The 24,043-nt window shown below is 44.5% G+C and overlaps 1 protein-coding gene across 1 annotated transcript in view; it reads right to left on the minus strand.

Moving 5' to 3' along the window:
• Positions 1 to 24,043, minus strand: part of HRH3 (histamine receptor H3) — a 58,503-nt gene that overhangs the window by 6,565 nt on the left and 27,895 nt on the right. The window contains exon 2 of the mRNA XM_058178701.1: positions 8,895 to 9,061. Within this exon, the coding sequence (XP_058034684.1) occupies positions 8,895 to 9,061 (167 nt within the window). The remainder of the gene's footprint in view (positions 1 to 8,894; positions 9,062 to 24,043) is intronic.

Consider the following 24,043-nt stretch of genomic DNA (forward strand, 5'->3'; position numbering starts at 1 on the left):
CTGACAGTTAGAACAATTAATCAGTGGATCGGCTTGCCTCTAGAAGTTGTGGGTGCTCCATCAGGGGAAGTTTTCAAGGAGAGACTGGATAACCGTTTGTCTTAAATGGTTTAGGGCAGGGTTGTCAAACTCAATTTCATTGAGGGCCGCATCAGGGTTACGTTTGACCTCGGGTGGGGGAGGGGCGAGTGGGTGTGGCCAGGGTGGTGTGGCCAGCTCGACATCACTCGTGTCAGGGCCTCCTGTGGTGGCCCGAGTGCTCTGTCAGTGAAAATGAATATAATTTTCACTGGCAGTGGCACCACGGGCCAGTCCTTTGCTGTTTCTGAGGTGGCCCTGCAGGCTAGATCTAAGCACTCCGTGGGACGGATGTGGCCCACGGGCCTTGAGTTTGACAGTGTTTGACAGGCAGTGTTCTTGGACCAACACTCTTCATATTATATATTAATGATCTCTGTGATATATTACAAGTAATTGTGTACTCTTCGCTGACGATGTTAAACTATTCAACACTACCAACAATACAGCTACCCTTCAAAAAGTCTTTGATTTTGTGTCGGAATGGTCAAAAACTTGGCAACTCCAAATCTCAAGCAGCAAATGCTCTGTCTTACACATTGGAAAAAAGAATCTGAACGCCAAATACAAGCTTGATGGACATTACCTTGTAGATGACCCCCACCCTTTAACCCAAGGTTAAAGACCTTGGAGTTTTCATATCAAATGATTTAAGTGCCAAAGCACACTGCAACTACATCGCAAAAAAGGCTTTAAGAGTTGTAAACTTAATCTTGCATAGCTTCTTCTCCAAAAACACTACACTACTAACCAGAGCATACAAAACATTCGCTAGACCAATTCTTGAATACAGCTCGCCTGTCTGGAACCCATACCTCATTTCGGACATTAATACAATTGAGTATGTCCAGAAATATTTTACGAGAAGAGTTTATGACTCCTCTGTTTACAACAAAATACCTTATACCACCAGACTTGAAATCCTGAGTTTAGAAAATTTAGAACTCCGCCGCCTTCGACATGACCTGAGTTTAACTCATGTTACAACGTCCTTCCTATTGATGACTACTTCAGCTTCAATCACAACAATACATGAGCACACAATAGATTTAAGCTTAATGTGAACCGCTCTAATCTTGATTGCAGAAAATATGATTTCAGTAACAGAGTTGTTAAGGCCTGAAATGTACTACCAGACTGTGTGGACTCTTCCCTAAATCCCAAAAGCTTTAACCAAAAACTACCTACTATTGACCTCACACCATTCCTAAGAGGTCTGTAAGGGGCGTGCATAAGAGCACCAACGTGCCTACCATTCCTGTCCTAATTTTAATTCGGGGTTTTATTAATATTTTTAAAATTTTAAAACTAAATTTTTAATGATCAGCCTTTTTGTAATTTGCTATGTTTTAAATGTTTTAATTGTATATATTTCGTGTTTTATCTTTGGCTGTACACCGCCCTGAGTCCTTCGGGAGAAGGGCGGTATAAAAATTTAATAAAATAAATAAATAAATAATAATAAATAATGTTCCCTTTGACTGTATTCAATTTTATATAGTCATTACATTATTATGATTATATATATGCTTATATATCATAAAGTTATTTCATGCTTATGCTTATATATACAGTTGTGACAAAACAAACAAACAAACAAACAAACCCTTGGTTTAGGGCCTCCTGCCTGAGCAGGGGGTTGGACTAGAAGATCTCCAAGGTCCCTTCCATGTGTGTTATTCTCTGTTCTCTGTTTTCACATGTGTTCACTGACTAATGCTGCTGAGTGTATGCTTGGATAAATGATACGGTGCATAAAGTGAATAGGATGTCAAGGGCTGGTGGTTCCCCTTATAGAGAATTAAGCCCTCTGCCAATTGGATTGATAGATGTGAACTCCAAAGAAATCTGCAGCTGTTAGAAATACAACAGGACACAATTTGTTCTAGTTTAAAATGGGATATTTTTTAAAAAAAACATAGTTCTATCCAACTGCTGAGCAAATGACTGCATTTAGAAGAGGTGCGTAGTAACACATTCAAAATAGATTGCTATTTTAATTCCTTCAATGTCAAACTCTCAACCATAGCTGTGATTGTCTTTTTTTCCCCCGCCAGTATAATCTCCGTGCTTCTGTTTTTTTCCTCGTACCTTAGCCAGGCCATTTTAGGTTGCCTCCACCGAAGTTTTTTAAAAAAACCTCCATTGAAATTTTAAAACTTATTATTTTTATTTTTATTGCCAGGCAAATGTGTAATTGGGATTTTCTTTGAATACCTTGAGAACTCTGACGGTGTAGGAATGGGGTTACTTGATGGAGCTGCCTGTTAATTTGGCTATTGCCTGAAACTAGCCCTAATACTGGTACGATTTATTTTATTTTATATTTTATTTTATTTTACTTTACTTTACTTTATTTATTATTTTACTTTATTTATTTATTTAATTATTATTTTATTTTATGTATTTTATTTTTATTATTTTTATTTTTCCTTTGAATCTGTATTGACTCCTAGTGACTACTTGGATAGACCCCGCAGTGTTCTTGTCATGGCCGTCTTCCTAGGCCTAAGTGGGACTGGCCCAAAGTCAGCCAACTGGTTTTATGTCAGGAGTAGAACTCACAGTCTCCCTGCTTCTAGCCTGATGCTTCAACCACTAGACCAAACTTTTTCTCAATGGTACCATTTAGTGACGAATCATTTAAAGCTGCAAGTATGCCTCCCACCGACCCATGCGCTCTCACAGAGAGGGACTCCTTAGGGTGCCATCAGCCAAGCAATGTCGGCTGGCGGCCCCCAGGGGAAGGGCCTTCTCTGTGGGGGCTCCTAACCTATGGAACGAACTTCCCCCCGGACTTCGACAGCTCCCTACCTTTGGACCTTTCGCCGCGAAGTTAAGACGTATCTATTTTCTCGCGCAGGATTGGCCTAAAATTTTAATATTTTAGATGATTTTATGGGTTTTTAATTTCCAATTAGTTTTATAGGGTTTTTAAATGTATTTTAAATAGTTGGGCCAAATTTAAATAAGTTTTTTAGCTATTGTTTTTAGTTGTATAGTATATGTTTTGATTGTTGTTTTATTTGGCTGTTAACCGCCCTGAGTCCTTCGGGAGAAGGGCGGTATACAAATTAAAATATTATTATTATTATTATTATTATTATTATTATTATTATTATTATTATTATTATTATTATTATTATTATTATTATTAAGTAGAAGGGCCACCTATCAAAGAAGGAGGTCTTTAGCAGTAGTGGGTTTCACTTACCTTCGCTACCAGTTCGGACCTTCTGCGCATGTGCAGAGCGTCCGTGATGACGTCTGGTGGGTGGGCGGAGCCTCCTGCCACTTCCGCTACTGGTTCGTCCGAATTGGGGCGAACCGGTAGAAACCCACCACTGGCCTTTAGGTGTCTGCTTTGCTTTCACTCAGTTTCCTACCAGCAGATAGTCCTCAACTTATGACCATTCATTTGAAGTTATGACAGCATGGAAAAAAGTGATTTATACAGCTCCTTGCCCTTATGACCGTCACAGCACCCACTCAGTCACTTGATTGTGATTCAGGCACTTGTCAGCCAGCATATATTTGCAGCATCCCAGGGTCAGGTGATTGACATTTGCAATCTTCCCAGGGGGTCTTCTGACAAACAAGCCATTGTGGGAAGCTGGATTCGTTTAAAGACCGTGTGATTTGCTTAATAGTAATTCAATAGTGCTTAGACTTATATATCGCTTCGCAGTGCTTTACAGCCCTCTCTAAGCCTATTGCCTCCAACAATCTGGATCCTCATTTTACCCACCTCAGAAGGATGGAAGGCTTAGTCAACCTTGAGCCCATCAGGATAGAACTTCTGGCAGTGAGTAGTGACAGCCTGCAGTACCACATTCCAACCACTGTGCCACCACAATGACTGTAATTCACTTAATGACTGCACCAAAAAGGTAATAAAATCAAATGTGACTCAGTTAACATCTGCATCACCTAGCAATGGAGTTTCTGGTCCCAATAAGTCAAGGACTACCTGTATCTAATATTAAATAAAGTATGTCCTATCACTGCAGTAGTTCCACATTAATATGAAAATTAGTCCACTTTTCCACAAAGATATAAAGACTTGGTCTATTTACTTTAATGTATGCATATTCAAATCCAATCACATTTATTGTTACAATCAAAGGCCAGTAATATGCATGCATATTCTGCAAGTGATTATTTTCCAGAATGCAATATGTTTTAGATGTGTGTTCCTCTAAAAGAAGTCTTTGCAATTGGATGTTCCCAGAAGAACGTTTTGTATGAAATTGTTTTCTGCATCAGAAAATGTTGGAGGTGGGGTAGAGAAATCCGATAGCAGCAAGGAATGTTCAGGTTCCTGGCTGAATGAATTTCAGCTGAAAAAGGCTACATCAATGTTTTGATTCTATTCCTTCTCCAAGAACACTGTACTAATCAGTTCTTCTTCACTGAGAGAGTTTAGAAATATCTATCTATCTATCTATCTATCTATCTATCTATCTATCTATCTATCTATCTATCTATCTATCTATCTATCCATCTATCTATCTATCTCATCTCTCTCTCTCTCTCTCTCATCTATCTATCTATCTGTTGTCTGTCTGTCTATCTGTCATCTATCTCTATCACCTATCTGTCTGTCTATGTCTGTCTATCTTTTTATTCTCTCTCTCTCTCTCTCCCCATCTCTCTGGGTCTATTTATCATCTCCATCTCTATCTATCTATCTATCTATCTATCTATCTATCTATCTATCTATCTATCTATCTATCTATCTATCTATCTATCTATCTATCTATCTATCTATCTATCTATCTATCTGTCATCAATCTCTATCACCTATCTGTCTGTCTATATCTGTCTATCTTTTTATTCTCTCTCTCTCTCTGTGTCTATTTATCATCTCTATCACCTATCTGCAGTAATGGGATTCAAGTAATTTAACAATCGGTTCTCTGCCCTAATGATTTCTTCCAACAACCAGTTTGCCAAACTGCTTAGAAAGTTAACAACTGATTCTCCCGAAGTGGTGCGAACTGGCTGAAGCCCACCACTGCCTATCTGTCTGTCTCTCTGTCTGTCTGTCTATGTCTGCCTGTCTATGTTTGTCTATCTATTTATTCTCTTTCTCTTTCTCTGTCTCTCATATCTATCTCTCTGTGTCTATTTATCATCTCTCTCTCTCTTTCCCTCCCTCCCTCCCTCTCTCTCTCTCTCTCTCTCTCATCTATCCATCCATCTATCTTGTTGTGGTTCAGTTGCTAAGTTGTGTCTGGCTCTTTGTGATCCCATGGACCACAGCACACCAAGCCTCCCTGCCCTCCACTGTCTCCTCGTGTCTGCCTAAATTCATGTTCATTCATCATTCTCCTTTTGCCTTCAGTCTTTCCCAACGTCGGGGTCTCTTCCAATGAGTCCTCTCTTTTTATTAGGCGGCCAAAGTATTCGGACTTCAGCTTCAAGGTATTTACCTCAGCACTAGCTTCACTGCTCTCTTTCTTTTTTTTTTCATAAAAAAGTTTTATTTTTACAATTATATCAAACAGCTCATCCAATGTACAGGTATATACAATTAGTCGGGCTTGCCCAGTCACCACCCCCCTTTTTAACACTCTTCCCTCTTCTACCTTCTTCTACTTTCCAGACCTTCCTCTCCTTCTCTTATCTACATCCTCTCCTCCCTCCCTCTCTCTCTCTCTCTCTCTCATCTATCCATCCATCTATCTTGTTGTGGTTCAGTTGCTAAATTGTGTCTGGCTCTTAGTGATCCCATGGACCACAGCACACCAAGCCTCCCTGCCCTCCACTGTCTCCTCGTGTCTGCCCAAATTCATGTTCATTCATCATTCTCCTTTTGCCTTCAGTCTTTCCCAACATCGGGGTCTCTTCCAATGAGTCCTCTCTTTTTATTAGGCGGCCAAAGTATTCGGACTTCAGCTTCAAGGTATTTACCTCAGCACTAGCTTCACTGCTCTCTTTCTTTTTTTTTTCATAAAAAAGTTTTATTTTTACAATCATATCAAACAGCTCATCCAATGTACAGGTATACACAATTAGTCGGGCTTGCCCAGTCACCACCCCCCTTTTTAACACTCTTCCCTCTTCTACCTTCTTCTACTTTCCAGACCTTCCTCTCCTTCTCTTATCTACATCCTCTCCTCCCTCCACCCTACACCTTCCTTCTCCCTCTTCTACCCCTCTTCCTTCCTCTTCTCCTCTTTCCTACCTCCTACTCTCTCCTCTTTTCTCCCTCCCCACCGTTCTAAAATGGTAACTGGGCAGACCCGACCCTACATTAATTATATTTATACATCTTCAATAATCCCTGTACATTAACCATCACTCCATCCTCTACCCTCGACCCCCCAATTCCCTCCCCTTACCCCCACCCCGACTTCCCAGAACAAAATGCAGGGTATCAAAACTAACAATCATAATCCAAAATAATTCCTAAATTATAATCTCTAGTCACTCCACACATAATCACACTCTCAATTCCCCTCTCCTTCAGAAATAAATCTAATACAAAATATTTCCTAAATTTACTCATATGCTATTCGATATTTTTTTATCTGATACTTATTTTGAATATAATCAATCCACATTTTCCATTCTAAAATATATTTTTCTTGTGTATAGTCTTTCAAATAAGCAGAAATTTTTGCCATTTCTGCCAAATTTGATACTTTGAGTGTCCATTCTTCAATTGTAGGTAATTCTTTTTTCTTCCAATATTGAGCAATCAAAAGCCTTGCGGCTGTTATTAAGTTCAAAATCAATTTAGTCTCTATAGCTGTACAATCCATAATTATTCCTAGTAGAAAGAACTGCGGAGTAAACTTAATCTGCTTTTTCAAAATATTCTGCATGATCCACCATACTTTACTTCACTGCTGTCTTTCCAGAGCACTTTTTTCTTGCTCTCTGGCTTGGATTCTCCTCTAAATAGTTTGTATTACTGAGTCTGACTGTGGCTTGGAACTACATCAATCTCTTCCTCTTTCATCTCTTGCAGGTCTCCTGTCTGATTTCCTCTCTCCCCTCCCCACTTTGGCAATAGCACTTTCCCTTGACCAGCTGGCCCCGAAACAGCTGGAATTATTTGATGGCACGAATATTGGCGATGGACAGTTTGTCACCTTCAGGCTACATGGGGCTTTTAAAAAACAACAACAACCTAATGTCAATCTCTGCAAGAGATTTGATTGATCTGTTTGTCAGCGTTCCAGAAAAAAAACCCCAACTCCAAGTAAAAACTCCGCAGCCAGCATTTTTCAAAGTTCTGTTTACTAGAATAGGTAAACTGGCACATCTGGGAAAACTCGAATCTGAGAGGTTCGGGGTTTTCCCTCAGTAAATCAAAACCCCCAAGACCATCCCCTCAGTCGATCACATGCTCCAATCACCATCTGTCCCATCTCAAGACAGCACTCCGACCACTCCTCCTCCAGATGCAGGACTGGCCTGACCTTTTTTTTTTATTTTTTATTTTTATTTGTCACAACAGTATTTTTTTTAAAATTTATTTACATTTATATCCCGCCATTCTCCGAAGACTCAGGGTGGCTTACAGTGTGTAAGGCAATAGTCTCATTCTATTTGTATATTTACAAAGTCAACTTATTGCCCCCCACAACAATCTGGGTCCTCATTTTACCTACCTTATAAAGGATGGAAGGCTGAGTCAACCTTGGGCCGGGCTTGAACCTGCAGTAATTGCAGGCTGCTGTGTTTTAATAACAGGCTTCTTACAGCCTGAGCTACCACGGCCCTTAAGTATATATAACATAAGCATGAAACAACCATACAAGTGTATATATAAAGAAAGGAAACAATAGGACAGGAACGGTAGGCACTTTTGTGCTCTTATGCACGCCCCTTATAGTCCTCTTAGGAATGGGGTGAGGTCAATGGTAGACAGTTTTTGATTAAAGCTTTTGGGAGTTTGAGAAGAGACCACAGAGTCAGGTACTGTGTTCCTTGACTGACCTTGACCGACAGGAAGAATGCTGTTATGTCTAAAGACAATCCCTCTACTAAATTCCCCCCTCCTACTTTCCCACACATGAGAAAATGGCAGCATGGAAGCTTCCGGCCTAACATGGTTTCCAAAGCTGACACTCTCTTTTTCTTGCAGCCTGCTCCCAAAAGAAATGGAAAGTAGTACTTCCCCATCTAGTTTTTGGATCTGATTTTCTTCACAGGAAAAAAATTAAATGTTGTCAATATTTCATACTGGGTTTTAGAGAAGCAACTGATCTATGATTTTGGAACATGATGAAATAGAGGAGGAACAGGAGGAGGAAGGAAGGAGCAGGAAGAAGGAGAAGAAGGAGAAGGAGAAAAAGGGGCAGGAGGAGAAGGAGGAGGAGAAAGAGGAGGAGGGAAGGAGAAGGAGGAGGAAGAGAAGAAAAAGGAGAAGGAAAGGGAGCAAGAGAAAAATGAAGAGGAGGAGAAGGGAAGGAGGAGGGAGAAGATGTGGAGGAGGAGGAGAAGCCAGAGAAAAGGCAGGATAATGAAAATGAAAAAGAGAAGAAAAAAGAGTAAGAGGAGGGAAGGAGAAGGAAGTAGAGATGGATGAGAAAGAAGGGAAGGAAAAGAAGACAGAGAAGGAAATGGAGGAAGAGGAAGATGTGGAGGGAAGGAAAGAGGAAGAAGACGAGGAGGAGAAGCCAGAGAAAGGGCAGGATAATGAAAAACAAAAGGAGGAGGAGGAGGAGGAGGAGGGGGAGGAGGAGGAGGAGGAGGAGGAGGAGGAGGAGGAGGAGGAGGAGGAGGGGGAGGAGGAGGAGGAATGCAGCATTAGATCAAAATCATTTGTCAACCTTTTAAATGTCTAGAATAGAACTCACCGCTCTGGTCACCGAGAGGAATCGATCATAACTGATCAGAACGATATTGAAGACTGACGTGGTACACAACAGATAATCCATCACCAGCCAGAGTTTGCAAAAGCTTTTTCCAAAGGCCCATCTTCCCGTGAGGACATAGGGTACGTACAGGGGAATACAAAAGGCACCTGAAACGAGAAAGCGTGATTCATGTTTTTCAAGCCTTCCTTCCGCTGACAGCATCAAAGGGCATGGATTGAATACAAGTCAAGGCATTTATGCCATACAAAACGGTAAGTACTAGTTGTTGCTTATTAGCTGTCATCGCCCACTGCCTTGGCTCTTCCAGACACTGCTGAGATCTTGTTGCAAGTATCAGTCATGGCATGTTGATCATCACTTAAACTAAAGTGGCAACAATAAAAAACTAAAACAAAGAATACCTCAATTGAACTAGGAGATGGGAAAAGTCAAAGGCTAAAATAAGGGGGGGAGCACCTCTATTTTGGGGACAATGTCCGTTCTTCAGTATTCAATTGGGTAGAGGTGTCATCAGATGACATGGTGACGAGGGCTGAGAAATCTACTAGATTATTGGGTTGCAGTAATCCACGAAAGAGAAACCATGGATTGTAAGGGAAAGAACCTTGGATACTGTTGTGGTCCGCCAGCAGCCTGCGGACCTGGCAGCGGAGTTGGACAGTGAGGAAGCTGGGGAAGACAATGGGCCAGTCCTGGAGTTAGGGGAAGTTCCGGACGAGGGCTCTGCATTGGAGGCAGAGATGGGGCCAGGGCCATCTGGAAGCGATGCACGGACTCCGGAGCCTCTACAGGCAGACAGCAGAGAGGCAGAGGGACAGGAGGAGCCTGTTCCTAGTGCACACATGCGAAGAGCTGCCAGAAGGCAAGAGCAGCTAAAGCAAAAAGGATGACTCGGGAGTAAGGCCAGAAGATGATTGGCCACTCCCATAAGGCTTAAAAGAGCAGCAATGAGCCATTCGGTTCTTTGTAAAAAAGCAGCATTGATTCCATTGCTTCTTGTCAGTGTCTTTTGAACTTTGTGGGATTTTTAAATGAGGTAAAATGAGGACCCAGATTGTTGGGGGCAATAAGTTGACTTTGTATATTATATACAAATGGATGAAGACTATTGCTTAACATAGTGTAAGCCGCCCTGAGTCTTCGGAGAAGGGTGGGATATAAATGCAAATAAAAAAATAAAATAAAATTTTTGCCAAGAAAAGCCTTTGGCAAGCTGCCAAAGACAACAAAGGTTGGTGATAAGGCCGAAGGACTGTTTGTGAAGAATTTCTTTTGGATTAAGCTGAGAATGAATTAATTCTCAGCTGTTCTAATAAAATAAGTTTGTTCAGGTCTGAACTGTGTTTGGTAATCACTACTTGGGCTTCGGTCATAGCAGATACAGTAGAACAGCTAGTCCTTGAATTATGACTGTCTCAAAGGTAATGTCAGGGTTCCAAGTCCAAATGAAATCAAAATTCAAAGGCCAGAAGTTTCCTCAAAGTATAGATTTATTAGGCATGTCATATTGGCACAGCTGTAGGTGATGCAGTGGCTCAATGGCTAAGATGCTGAGCTTGTGGATTGAAAGGTCGGCAGTTCAGCAGTTCGAATCCCTAGTGGCATATAATGGGGTGAGCTCCCTTTACTTGTCCCAGCTTCTGCCAAGCAATTCGAAAACACATAAAAAATGCAAGTAGAAAAATAGGGACCACCTTTGGTGGGAAAGTAACAGCGTTCCGTGTGCCTTTGGCATTTAGCCATGCTGGCCACATGACATCTTCGGACAGTGCTGGCTCTACGGCTTTGAAACGGAGATGAGCACTGCCCCCAAGAGTCAGGAACAACTAGCACATATGTGTTGTGGTCCGCCAGCAGCCTGCAGAGCTGGCAACAGACAATGGTGAGGCTGAGGTGGGGCCAGGGCCATCGGGGAGTGAGGTGCGGATTCCAGAGCTTCCAGAGACTGATAGCAGTGAGGCAGAGGAACAGGAGGAGCCTGTTCCTAATGCACACATGAGAAGAACTGCCAGAAGGCAAGAGTAGCTCAAGCAAAGAGGACAACTCAGGAGCAGGGCCAAGAGATGATTGGCTCCTCCTATAAGGCTTAAAACAGACCAGCAACGGCGTTTGGGCTTTGCCAGAAAACAGTGCTGGTAGTGTTAGATTCGGGCAATAACGAGGCAGGAGACCAGATGAGTGACAACAGCTCTTTAGTTTATAGTGAACCCAGCAGCGAACAACAGAAAAACCCCTCTTTATATACAGTTCAGTCAGAGGCAGCGGCCAATCAGCAACGTGCTATTTCCCGCTCTAATTTCCCTCCAAAACTCTTAAAGATACATTACACTCCTTCCCTCCCAGAAAACATTTTACCCCTATTTGCATCAAATTAACATCTTATTTCTCTACGTAGTCACGCAAGTAGCCTGGGCGTCTCCTAACTCTTTCGGACCTGCGCAATTCATTCTCTGGGAGTGAGTCGAGCTGGCCGGAGGGACTGTTTGTTCCTCTCAGCTCCTCCTCCAGGCCATCCGGCCCTGGATTATTTGCAGAATCGTCCCTGCTTTCTTCAGGAGGGACCGGTTGGTGTCGCTGGACCTCATCGAACTCAGATAAGTCCCGCGTTTGCCCCGGGTTTGAGTTAGCTGTGGATTCAAACATTGGATAGTCAGGGCCTGTCTCTGGACTTTTGGTTGTTCTTTTTCTTAATTGGTCTATGTGGCGCTTCCAAACCCGGCCATCCTCTATCTCTACCCGATACGATTTGGGTCCGGTTGTTTCAAGGATTGTCCCCTTTACCCAATTTGGGCCTTCTCCGTAATTGTGTGCCCATACTGGACTTCCCACTGTCATTTCTCTTGTTTTACCGTTTGTCCCTTTGTACCCGTCTGGGGTGTAGTTTGGGTTTAACCGGTCTAATGGGCACCTAAGCTTCCTGCCCATCAGTAGCTCTGCTGGGCTGCGGCCAGTTGCTACACAGGGGGTTCTGTGTTGTACTGCTAGGAAGGTGTCAATTTTTAATTGCCAATCGCCTGGCCTGATTCTGGACAATGCTTCCTTTGCACTCCGTACGAAACGTTCTGCAAGGCCGTTCGTCGCAGGGTGGAACGGCGCCGAGAGGACATGCCGGATGCCCTCTTCTGCCAAGTACCCCTCAAACAGGGTCACTGTGAATTGAGGGCCATTGTCGGAAACTAGGGTGTCGGGTAACCTGTGGGTTACAAATAGCCGCCGAAGGACTGAGATTACGGCCTCGGCTGTCATGGATCTCATAAGAATGATTTCCAGCCATTTGGAATAGGCATCGACTACCACTAGGAATGTTTGCCCATGGAAGGGGCCGGCAAAATCGATGTGGATCCTAGACCATGGGCCCTGGGGTTTCTCCCACTCTCGAGTTGGGGCCGTTGGTGGTAGTGGTCTGGACTCCTGGCAGGCTTGGCATTTTCCTACCCTGTCACTAATCTCCGTGTCCATCAAGGGCCACCACACATAGCTCCTTGCTAAACCCTTCATTCTCACGATCCCCGGGTGGCCCTCGTGCAGGAGTTCCAAAACTTTTTTCCGCAATTTCTCCGGGATCACCACTCTATCCCCCCAGAGCAGACACCCTCCTTGAGCCGACAACTCCCCGCGTTTCTTTACATATTCCTTAAACCGCTCGCCCGGCGCAGCGGGCCATCCTCTTTGCACCCAACCAATTACAGTTCTTATTGTAATGTCCTTGTAAGAAGCCCGAGCCACCTCCTTGGAAGTGACTGGACCCGAGTCCAAAGAGTCAATTAGCAGGACGGGTGTGCCCGGAGTGGGGTCTTCGATAGTCTCTGGAAGTGGGCATCTGCTCAAAGCGTCTGCATGCCCTAACCTTGCTCTCAGTGGGGTGGATTCCTTCCTTGTCTATCCGATAGCCCAGGAATTCCACGGATCCCACCCCGATCTGGCATTTATTCAGTTTGACTTTGAGACCGGCGGACCGGAAAATGCCCAAAACTTTTCTCAGCCGTACCCCTAAGTCTTCTAGATTGTCGGCGGATACCAGTACGTCATCAAAGTACGGTACCACCCCGGGAAGTCCCTGCAATAGCCACTCCATTAGGTTCTGAAATAACCCTGGAGCCACACTAACCCCAAACTGTAACCGGGTGCATTTAAAAGCACCCCTGTGTCTGATCGTTTGTGCTTCGGCCGTGTTGCTATCTACGGGTAACTGCTGATAGGCTTGGGCCAAATCTAGCTTTGCGAAGACCTGGCCTTGCCCCAAAGAGTGCAGTAAGTGTTGTACTACTGGGACGGGGTAGGCACTCTTTTGCAACGCTTTATTAAGCGTTGCCTTGTAGTCAGCACAAATCCGGACCGACCCGTCCGGTTTGATTGGGGTGACTATGGGTGTCTCCCACTTTGCATGGTCAACTGGCACTAGTATTCCCTGGCTTACTAGTTTGTCCAGCTCCCGGTCAATTTTGGGCTTTAGGGTGAACGGAACCCTCCTAGCCTTTAACCGGATAGGGGCAACCTGTGGGTCAAGGTTAAAGGAGATCGGGGTCCCCTCGTACTTGCCCAAACAGTCTTTGAAGACGTCCCCGAACTCCTTCATTAGTTCGTCTTTTAGGTCGACGTCGTTTCGGAAGACTCCGGTCACTCCCATGCCCAATGCCCGGAACCAGTCCAGTCCCAACAAGCTCGGCAAGGTTCCGTCGACCACGGTGATGGGCAGGGTCTTGTTGTGCTGTCCATACTTGACTTGGACGGACGTTACCCCTCGGACGGGGATGCGATTTCCTTGGTAATCTTGTACCCTTAGTTTCTGTGGTTGCAGCTTGCGCTTCGCGATGGCTGGCAAACGTTTCACGAGAGTGTCCCAGGACATGATCGTGATCGATGAACCGGTGTCCACTTCCATTCGGCACGGCACCCCTTCAATGTGTGTTTTAGTAAAAATCTTTTTTTCAAGGCGCGTGGCTGCTTGGCCTACTCTCACGGCAGTCTGATTAAGTTTCGCGCCTTTTTTGAATCGACCAATCACGGGCCTCTTCGTCGTTCCCGCGCTCTGATTGGTCGGTTTGAATTTTTGGCGGGAAGGTTGGGGCGCTCGACAGGCCTGCGCTATGTGCCCCTTCCTTTCGCACCGCCGACAAGTCGCATCCTTAAACTTGCAGTCTTGTCGTTTGTGTTGTCCCCCGCAACTCGCGCATTCGCCCCGGTCTTCTTTCTCTGGCCTCCCGGTGTGGAAGACTTCTTCCTCTTCCTCGCCTTCCTCCTCGGCCTGGACTTCCTCATTGTGGACCGGGGTTGTTTTCGCCCCAGTCCCCGGCGCGATCGGCGTTTGCAGGGTTTCTGCCGCTTGGGTGGACATCTCATGAGCCCTGGCCTCGTCCAAGGCGACTGCCAGTGTTAGGTTGCTTCTGGACAGCAGCCGCCGTCGCAATCGGATGTCTCTGACCCCGCAAATGAGTTGGTCGAGTAATGCGTCTTCCAAGTCTCGATATTCGCAATGGTTGGCGGCTTTTCTCAGCGCTGCCATGTACACACGAATCGATTCGCCCTCTCGTTGCATCCGTTGCCGCAATTTGAACCTTTGAACAAATTTTGAGGGCGTCGGTGCGTAGTGAGCCCGAAGGGCGGTCTGCAGGGTTTGCCACGGTACCGACTGTACCGGCGTTGGCTCCGAAAGCGACTCTGCGGTGTCGAAAACTTCCGAACCGCAGTGGCTTAGGAAGTACGCTCTCTTCCTGTTGTCGGAGACCCCCTGGAGTTCGTTTGCTTCGAGGAAACACTCGAAACGAGCCATGTATGACCCCCATTTTTCTTTGGCTGGGTCGAATGGCGCTGGCGGTGTGTAGCTGGACATCGCTGCTATCCGCCCTTATTTTGCTGGGTTCGCGTATTCCTGGTTAGCTCAGCTCTTTCCTGGCGCTCTTTTGCCTCGAGATCCCACCCTCGTCGCCAGTGTTAGATTCGGGCAATAACGAGGCAGGAGACCAGATGAGTGACAACAGCTCTTTAGTTTATAGTGAACCCAGCAGCGAACAACAGAAAAACCCCTCTTTATATACAGTTCAGTCGGAGGCAGCGGCCAATCAGCAACGTGCTATTTCCCGCTCTAATTTCCCTCCAAAACTCTTAAAGATACATTACAGGTAGCTTCTTGCATTTATTTTTGTGACTTCTGAACGTTTGCCAAGAAAGGCCTTTGGCAGTTTGCCTAATTGAACCGAGGTTTGCGATAGGACTGAGGAATTTGTGTTGGGAGGAATTTGCTTTAATTTAGTTGAACTATGTTGGGAATGAAGTAATTCTCAGCTGTTCAAATAAAGTTTGTTTTTTCACTGACTGAGTTTCCTACTACCTACTTGGGCCTGGATCACAATAATATGTGTGAGGGGAACCTTACCTTATTGGCACGGCTGGTGAAAACCCAACTCTGAAGGTCCCTGGATTTCCCCCACCCAATTCAAAATTCAAAGTTCTTCCCGCCAATAAACACTGCTATCACATGCCCCAATCAAATCCTTCTCCCAGCCCCTGAAGGCCTCATTCACACTCCTCCAGGTGCTGGTGAGAATGTTCTTGGTTCCCAGACCAAAGAATGTTTTTTGGCTACATATTCCTGCAGCTATTTCTACTCCCAGCTCCCTTTCCCACAGCTCTCTTCAGTTTCACTGTGGCAACCCTGAAGACGTTCAAAGATGGCTCCAGGGTAGACAAGTGCTTTTTCAAGAGGCAACTGGACTTTCTGGGTTTTTTTTAAAGACATTTTGCTTCTTATCCAAGAAGCTTCTTCAGCTTTGACTGGATGATGGGGAATGGAAGAATTTATACTCCTTGCAGACAGCTGGTCATTTGCATTCTTTTAGTGAGTCGTTAAGGTCACCTGGAGGTTTATCTGTGTCAGCAGGGTCACCTGAGTGGTGCAAATAACTGTGGAGCCTTCTTGGAACTGCTGAAAGGACTGTGTCGCAGACAGGAGACAGATGAACTAAACACACTCAAAACCGTAGAAATGATGGTAGATTTTAAGAGAAAACCTCCTATACTACCACCTCTTAACATAACATAACATAACATAACATAACAACAGAGTTGGAAGGGACCTTGGAGGCCTTCTAGTCCAACCCCCTGCCTAGGCAGGAAACCCTACACCATCTCAGTCAGATGGTTATCCAACATTTTCTTAAAAATTTCCAGTGTTGGAGCATTCACAACTTCTGCAGGCAAGTCGTTCCACTTATTAATTGTTCTAACTGTCAGGAAATTTCTCCTTAGTTCTAAGTTGCTTCTTTCTTTGATCAGTTTCCACCCATTGCTTCTTGTTCTACCCTCAGGTGCTTTGGAGAACAGCCCGACTCCCTCTTCTTTGTGGCAACCCCTGAGATATTGGAACACAGCTATCATGTCTCCCCTAGTCCTTCTTTTTATTAAACTAGACATACCCAGTTCCTGCAACCGTTCTTCATATGTTTTAGCCTCCAGTCCCCTAATCATCTTTGTTGCTCTTCTCTGCACTCTTTCTAGAGTCTCAACATCTTTTTTACATTGTGGCGACCAAAACTGGATGCAATATTCCAAGTGTGGCCTTACCAAGGCATTATAAAGTGGCACTAACACTTCACGTGATCTTGATTCTATCCCTCTGTTTATGCAGCCCAGAACTGTGTTGGCTTTTTTAGCAGCTGCTGCACACTGCTGGCTCATATCTAAATGGTTATCCACTAGGACTCCAAGATCCCTCTCACAGGTACTACTATTGAGCAAGGTACCACATATACGGTACCGGTGCATTTTGGTTTTTTTGCCTAAATGTAGAACCTTACTTTTTTCACTGTTGAATTTCATTTTGTTAGATAGCGCCCAATGTTCAAGTTTGTCAAGATCTTTCTGTAACTTGAGCCTATCTTCTGGAGTGTTGGCTATTCCTGCCAGCTTGGTGTCATCTGCAAATTTGATGAGTTCTACATTTATCCCCTTGTCCAAGTCATTGATGAAGATGTTGAAGAGTACTGAGCCTAAAACAGAGCCTTGGGGTACTCCACTGCATACTTCCCTCCATGTGGATGTAGTTCCGTTGAGGACTACACGTTGAGTGCGGTTGGTCAGCCAGTTACGAATCCATCTGGTGGTGGTGCTGTCTAACCCACATTTTTCTACTTTATCTAGTAGTAGGTTATGGTCTACTTTATCAAATGCTTTACTGAAGTCCAAGTAAATTATATCGACAGCATTCCTCTGGTCTACTAATTTTGTCATTTTGTCAAAGAATGCGATAAGATTAGTCTGGCATGATCTGTTTTTGACAAACCCATGTTGGCTTTTGGTTATTACTTTGTTTGCTTCTAGGTGTTCGGTGATTCGTTGCTTGATTATCTTTTCCAGAATCTTCCCCGGTATTGAGGTCAGGCTGATAGGTCTGTAGTTTCCTGGATCTGTTTTTTTTCCCTTTTTGAAGATGGGAACTACATCAGCTCTTTTCCAGTCCTCTGGCAGCTCCCCTGTGCTCCAGGATCTTTGAAAGATATAGTTCAGTGGTTCTGAGATCACGTCTGCCAGTTCCTTCAGAACCTTGGGGTGTAATCCATCCGGTCCTGGTGATTTGAACTCGTCTAGGGTAGACAAGTGTTCACTTACCATTTTCTTCCCTATTTTAACTTGTGTTTCTAATCTGTTTTTTGTAGTGCTGTTTTTGATAGGTTGGATTGTTTTTCCTTTTGTGTAAAGACAGATGCAAAATATGAGTTAAGTAGATCTGCTTTCTCCCTGTTGCTTGTCATCTTCTTGCCACTTTCTCCCAGCAATGGGCCAATTGTTTCCTTGACTTTTTTCTTGTTTTTAACATGTTGGAAGAAGCTTTTTTTGTTCTTTTTTACTTTTGTCGCTAGCCTTTGTTCATTGTGAGCCTTAGCTTTCCTCACTTCATCTTTACAGGCTCGGGCTATTTGCTGATATTCTGCCTTAGTTATTTGCCCCTCTTTCCACTTTTTATATTTGTCCTTTTTGTCTTTCAATTTGTCAGATAGTTCTTTATGCATCCATGCTGGTTTCTTTGGAGATCTATTATTTTTCTTCTTCATTGGTATTGTGTTAGACTGCGCTTTTATAATCTCACTTTTCAAAATTTCTCAAGCTTCTTGAGTTGTTTTCCCCCTGAGGATTCTCATACATTGAATCCTTCTCAAGCTCTCTCTAAGTTTATTGAAATTAGCTCTCTTAAAGTCCAAGACTCTAGTTTGACTTTGTTCTACTACTTTGTATTCCAATATTGCGTGGTCACTTGCCCCCAAGGTTCCTGTAGCTTCAATACCTTCTATCATTTCATCTCTTTTATCTCTTCGTCTCTCTTACAATACTAGACAACACAGTATCAACAGTAGAGACCTTCAAGTTTCTAGGTTCTGTCATATCGCAAGACTTAAAATGGACACCTCATATCAAAAAAGCACAACAAAGAATGTTCTTTCTTTCTATGCCGACTGAGAAAGCTCAAACTGCCCAAGGAGCTGCTGATTCAGTTCTACAGAGGAATTACTGAGTCTGTCATCTGCACCTCTATAACTGTCTGGTTTGGTTCTGCAACCCAACAAGTCAGAACAGACTTTAATGGATAATTAGAACTGCAGAAAAAAAACAATTGCTACCAACCTGCCTTCCATTGAGGATCTGTATACTGCACGAGTCAAAAAGAGGGCTGTGAAAATATCTACAGACTCCTGGACATAAATTGTTTCAACGTCTACCCTCAAAACGATGTTATAGAGCAGTGGTAGTCAACCTGGCCCTTACTGCCCACTAGTGGGCGTTCCAGCTTTCATGGTGGGTGGTAGGGGTTTTTGTCCAATACTGAAGCACTTTCCTTTTTTTTTATTTAATTGACTTTTTAAAAAAATTCATAGCATTATTTAAAAACATTTTCATTAGGTTTTCATAAAATTCCCCATGGCAATTTAAATTTCTGAAAATATATTATTTGTATCGCCCGCACATAAGTTTAGTTCACGTTACGTAAGTGAAACTAAATGGTAAGTAATTATTATTATATGCTTTAACTTGCTGTAACTCTGCTTTATAAATTTTATAAAGTAAAGTTACTTCCCTACTTTATAAATCACCATTACTGTGGAACCGGTGGGCGGTTAGAAAATTTTACTACTAACAGAGCTACAAAAGTGGGCGGTAGGTATAAAAAGGTTGACTACCCATGTTATAGACCATTGCACACTAGAACAACTAGACACAAGAACAGTGTTTCCCCGCAGGCCATCTCTCTGCTAAACAACTAATTCCCACAACACTGTCAAACTACTTATTTGTATTACTGTATTACTATTATTCTTCTCATCCTTCCTATTACCTATCTCCTTTTCTACTTGTGACTATAATCTTGTTGCTTGTAACTTTACGATTTATATTATTTTATTTAGTTTCCTAGTATGATTTGATTGCTTATTTAGTATCCCATGACTATCGCTAAGTGTTGTATCTTATGATTCATGATGAATGTATTTATGATGACTATAATCATGATTTATCGCTTATATCCAAGAGCTTATGCACTGAAGACAAATTCCTTGTGTGTCCAATCACGCTTGGCCAATGAAGAAGAAAGAAAGAAAGAAAGAGAGAGAGAGAGAGAGAGAGAGAGAGAGAGAGAGAGAGAGAGAAAGAAAGAAAGAAAGAAAGAAAGAAAGAAAGAAAGAAAGAAAGAAAGAAAGAAATTGTAACTTCAAATGGTCACTAAATGAACCATTGTAAATCAAAGAATACCTTTATATAACCTAGTATCCTGCTCAGGAATTCACTGCAGTAGGGCCATCTATCCTAAGGTCTTCAGTGAAGGAGAGGTTCTGTTGTTTGCAAAGCAATCTGTTCAATTGAAGAACGGTGAAATCCTTTCAGATGCACAGCTGGAATTGCCAAGATTACTGTATTTTTGGAATATAAGAAGCACCGGAGTATAAGACGCATCAAGATTTCAAAAAGGAAAACAAGAAAAAATATTTTTTGGCCTCTGCACATCCAGTTTTTGCCCTTCCTGGCCTCCAGGAGCACTCTGCAGGCCTCCCAAACCCTCTGCGTATACCGTTTGGGCAATACCGGATGTTGGGCAATTCCTATTGTGGCTAATGGCTTTTGTCCTGTGTTGGATCTTGGGTGAGGGGCTGCTGTACTAATCCCACCATTCTGCTTTTGTTAGCTGTCAAACTTTGCTGCAAGGAGTTTCGAAATATCCTGTCTTGAATGGATTTCTGCCTGCAATATTTGCTTTGCTTATGAATAGAGCCATCCAGATAGTTGGCTTCCTCTTTCAATATGCTCTTTATCTCCTTAAGTGCTGGCATCTGCTGTGGTCTGTTAAGAAAGACTGGGGGCTGCTTTCTGCCTCTCAAAACATGTTTCTCCATTTCTCCTTTAGGGAAATATAATATTCTGCCTTTTTTAATATTTCCCAAAATATTTCATTCTTAGGGGGAGGGGGCTTCCCACAATACCTTTGGCCACTTAGTCTGGTATTTTTGTGGAAATAAGGAGATAAAATGAATCAATCTTTAAAATAAACCTAAAGTCAGAAAATACTTCGGTTATTGCTGTGTCTTTATCTTTCCATCTCATTGCTGGCTTTTAGCTTCAGACAGTTTTATGAGTTTCATAATATTCGATAGATAATGGCTCAACTATAAGAAACTCCGCTGTTTCAATATGAGGGATAATTTTAATTTAAGTGAATGGTTTTGCGATTCAGAGTGCTCTACTGGGTTTCAATTCACATTTGATGTAGTATTGGCAAGGCAGCCGATCCTATTTATGGAGCCTTTTAAACATAATGCAGCAAATAATAAATGTTCCCCAATGTTCCCTATTACTACCAATGCTGTAGTTGCTTACTCAGAAGATGGCCTTGGTGCTTAAAATTGTTTGCAACCAGATTTAAAGAAAATTATTATTTTAATTTTACTGATGGGAGACATACGCTTGGGATTATAGCATTTCATCTGTTTTAATTTATATTTATCATGTTTATGTTGTATCACGTAAACTTCACCTCTGCTTCCAGCAACTGTCTTATGTTCTTTAGAATACTTGGCCCCAAAATTTCTTGTAACAATGTGTTACTTTATTACACCTGGCCTCTGATTAGTTTTGATTAAAAAAAAACCATGCACACCTGTAATGTATCTTTAAGGGTTTTGGAGGGAAAATAGAGCGGGAAATAGCACGTTGCTAATTGGCTGATAGCCTCCAGCTGAACTGTATATAAGGAGGGGTTTTTACCGTTTGCGGTCGCTGGGTTCACCATATAGTAAAGAGCTGTTGTTACTCATCTGGTCTCCTGCCTCGTTATTGCCCGAATCTAACACTGGCGACGAGGGTGGGATCTCGAGGCAAAAGAGCACCAGGAACGAACCCAGCAAAATAAGGGCGGTTAGCAACGATGTCCAGCTATACACCGCCAGCGCCATTCGACCCAGCCAAAGAAAAATGGGGGTCATACATGGCTCGCTTCGAGTGTTTCCTCGAAGCCAACAAGCTCCAAGGAGTCTCGGACAACAGGAAACGGGCGTATTTCCTGAGCCACTGCGGTCCCGAGGTTTTCGACACCGCGGAATCGCTTTCTGAGCCAACGCCGGTACAAGTGGTACCGTGGCAAACTCTGCAGACCGTTTTGAAAGCCCACTATGCACCAACGCCTTCCAAATTCGTTCAACGGTTCGAATTAAGGCAGCGCATGCAGCAAGAGGGTGAGTCCATCAGTGTGTACATGGCAGCACTGAGGAAAGCCGTGAACCATTGTGAGTACCGAGACTTGGAAGACGCGTTGCTCGACCAACTAATTTGCGGGGTCAGGGACATCCGTTTGCGACGGCGGCTGCTGTCCAGAAGCAACCTAACGCTCGCAATCGCCCTGGACGAGGCAAGGGCTCACGAGATGTCTACCCAAGCGGCAGAAACACTACAAAAGCCGGTCGCGCCAGGGGCGGCAGCGAAAACAACCCCGGTCCACAACGGTAATTATCGTCCGGTCTCCAACCTTCGCTTCGCGGCGAAGGTTGTAGAGAGTATGGTGGCATATCAGTTTCCCCTGCACCTGGATGAAACTGTCTATCTGGACCCGTTCCAGTCCGGTTTCCGGCCCGGTTACAGCACGGAGACGGCTTTGGTCGCGTTGGTGGATGATCTCTGGAGGGCCAGGGATAGGGGTTGTTCCTCTGTCCTGGTCCTATTAGACCTCTCAGCGGCTTTTGATACCATCGACCATGGTATCCTGCTGCGCCGGTTGGAGGGGTTGGGAGTGGGAGGCACCGTTTATCGGTGGTTCTCCTCCTATCTCTCCGACCGGTCGCAGACGGTGTTGACAGGGGGGCAGAGGTCGACCCCGCGGTGCCTCACTTGTGGGGTGCCGCGGGGTCGATCTCTCGCCTTCTGTTCAACATCTATATGAAGCCGCTGGGTGAGATCATCAGTGGCTTCGTGTGAGGTACCAGCTGTACGCTGATGACACCCAGCTGTACTTTTCCACACGGGCCACCCCAATGAAGCTATCGAAGTGCTGTCCCGGTGTTTGGAAGCCGTCGGGTCTGGATGGGGAGAAACAGGCTCAAGCTCAATCCCTCCAAGACGGAGTGGCTGTGGATGCGGCATCCCGGTACAGTCAGCTGAGTCCGCTGCTGACTGTCGGGAGCGAGTCATTGGCCCGATGGAAAGGGTGCGTAATTTGGGCGTTCTCCTGGATGCTCGGCTGTCTTTTGAAGATCATTTGACGGCCGCCTCCAGGAGAGCTTTCCACCAGGTTCGCCTGGTGCGCCAGTTGCGCCTTTCTAGACCGGGATGCCTTGTGCACAGTCACTCACGCCTTGTGACGTCTCGTCTGGACTACTGCAATGCTCTCTACATGGGGCTCCCTTGAAGGGCATCCGGAGGCTGCAGTTGGTCAGAATGCAGCTGCGGGTGATAGAGGAGCCTCGTGGCTCCCGGTGACACCTATCCTGCGCAGGCTGCACTGGCTACCTGTGGCCTTCGGGTGCGCTTCAAGGTGTTGGTGAGCGTCTTTAAAGCGCTCCATGGCATAGGGCCGGGTTACTTACGGGACCGCCTGCTGCTACCGAATACCTCTCACCGACCCGTGCGCTCTCACAGAGAGGGACTCCTCAGGGTGCCGTCGGCGCGACAGTGTCGTCTGGCGACACCCAGGGGGAGGGCCTTCTCTGTGGGGGCTCCCGCCCTCTGGAACGAGCTCTCCCCAGGACTTCGTCAACTTCCGGACCTCCGAACCTTTCGCTGCGAGCTCAAAACGTACTTATTTATCTGCGCTGGACTGGGTTAGTTTTTTAAGTTATGGGTTTTTAATGGTGATTTTATAGTTTAGGGTTTTATATCGGTCGTCTGACCGTTTTTAGTTTTAAATTGGCCGGTTAAATATTTCATTTTAAATGTATTTTAAATTTATTGTGTACCTATGTGTTTTAATAAGGCTGTACACCGCCCTGAGTCCTTCGGGAGAAGGGCGGTCTAGAAATCTAATAAATAAATAAATAAATAAATAAATAAACGAGGAAGTCCAGGCCGAGTCGGAAGAGGAGGAAGAGGAAGAAGTCTTCCACACCGGGAGGCCGGAGAGGGAAGACCGGGGCGAATGCGCGAGTTGCGGGGGCCAACACCAATGGCAACATTGCAAATTTAGGGATGCCACGTGTCGGCAGTGTGAAAAAAAAGGGCACATCACGAAAGCCTGCCGAGCGCCCCAACCTTCCCGCCAAAAATTCAAACCGACCAATCAAAGCGCGGGAACCGTGAAACGGCCCGGGATTGGTCAAGGGAAAAAGGCGGTTGAATCAGACCGCCGTGAGTGGGCCAGGCATCAACACGCCTAGAAAAAAATCTTTGTTAAAACACTCATTGAAGGAGTGCCGTGCGAATGGAAGTGGACACTGGATCTTCAATTACGATCATGTCCTGGAGCAACTTAGAAAAAACTTGCGGCTATCGCAAAACGCAAACTGCGCCACAGAAGCTACGAGTGCAGGACTATCAAGGAACAGGATCCCTGTCCGAGGGGCTACCATCCCACGCCAAGTATGGACAGTTCGAAAAACTCTGCCCATCACCATCGTTGATGGGACTCTGCCGAGTTTGTTGGGACTAGACTGGTTCGGGCATTG

The sequence above is a fragment of the Ahaetulla prasina genome, chromosome 3, assembly GCF_028640845.1.
Source record: "Ahaetulla prasina isolate Xishuangbanna chromosome 3, ASM2864084v1, whole genome shotgun sequence".
NCBI lineage: Eukaryota > Metazoa > Chordata > Lepidosauria > Squamata > Colubridae > Ahaetulla > Ahaetulla prasina.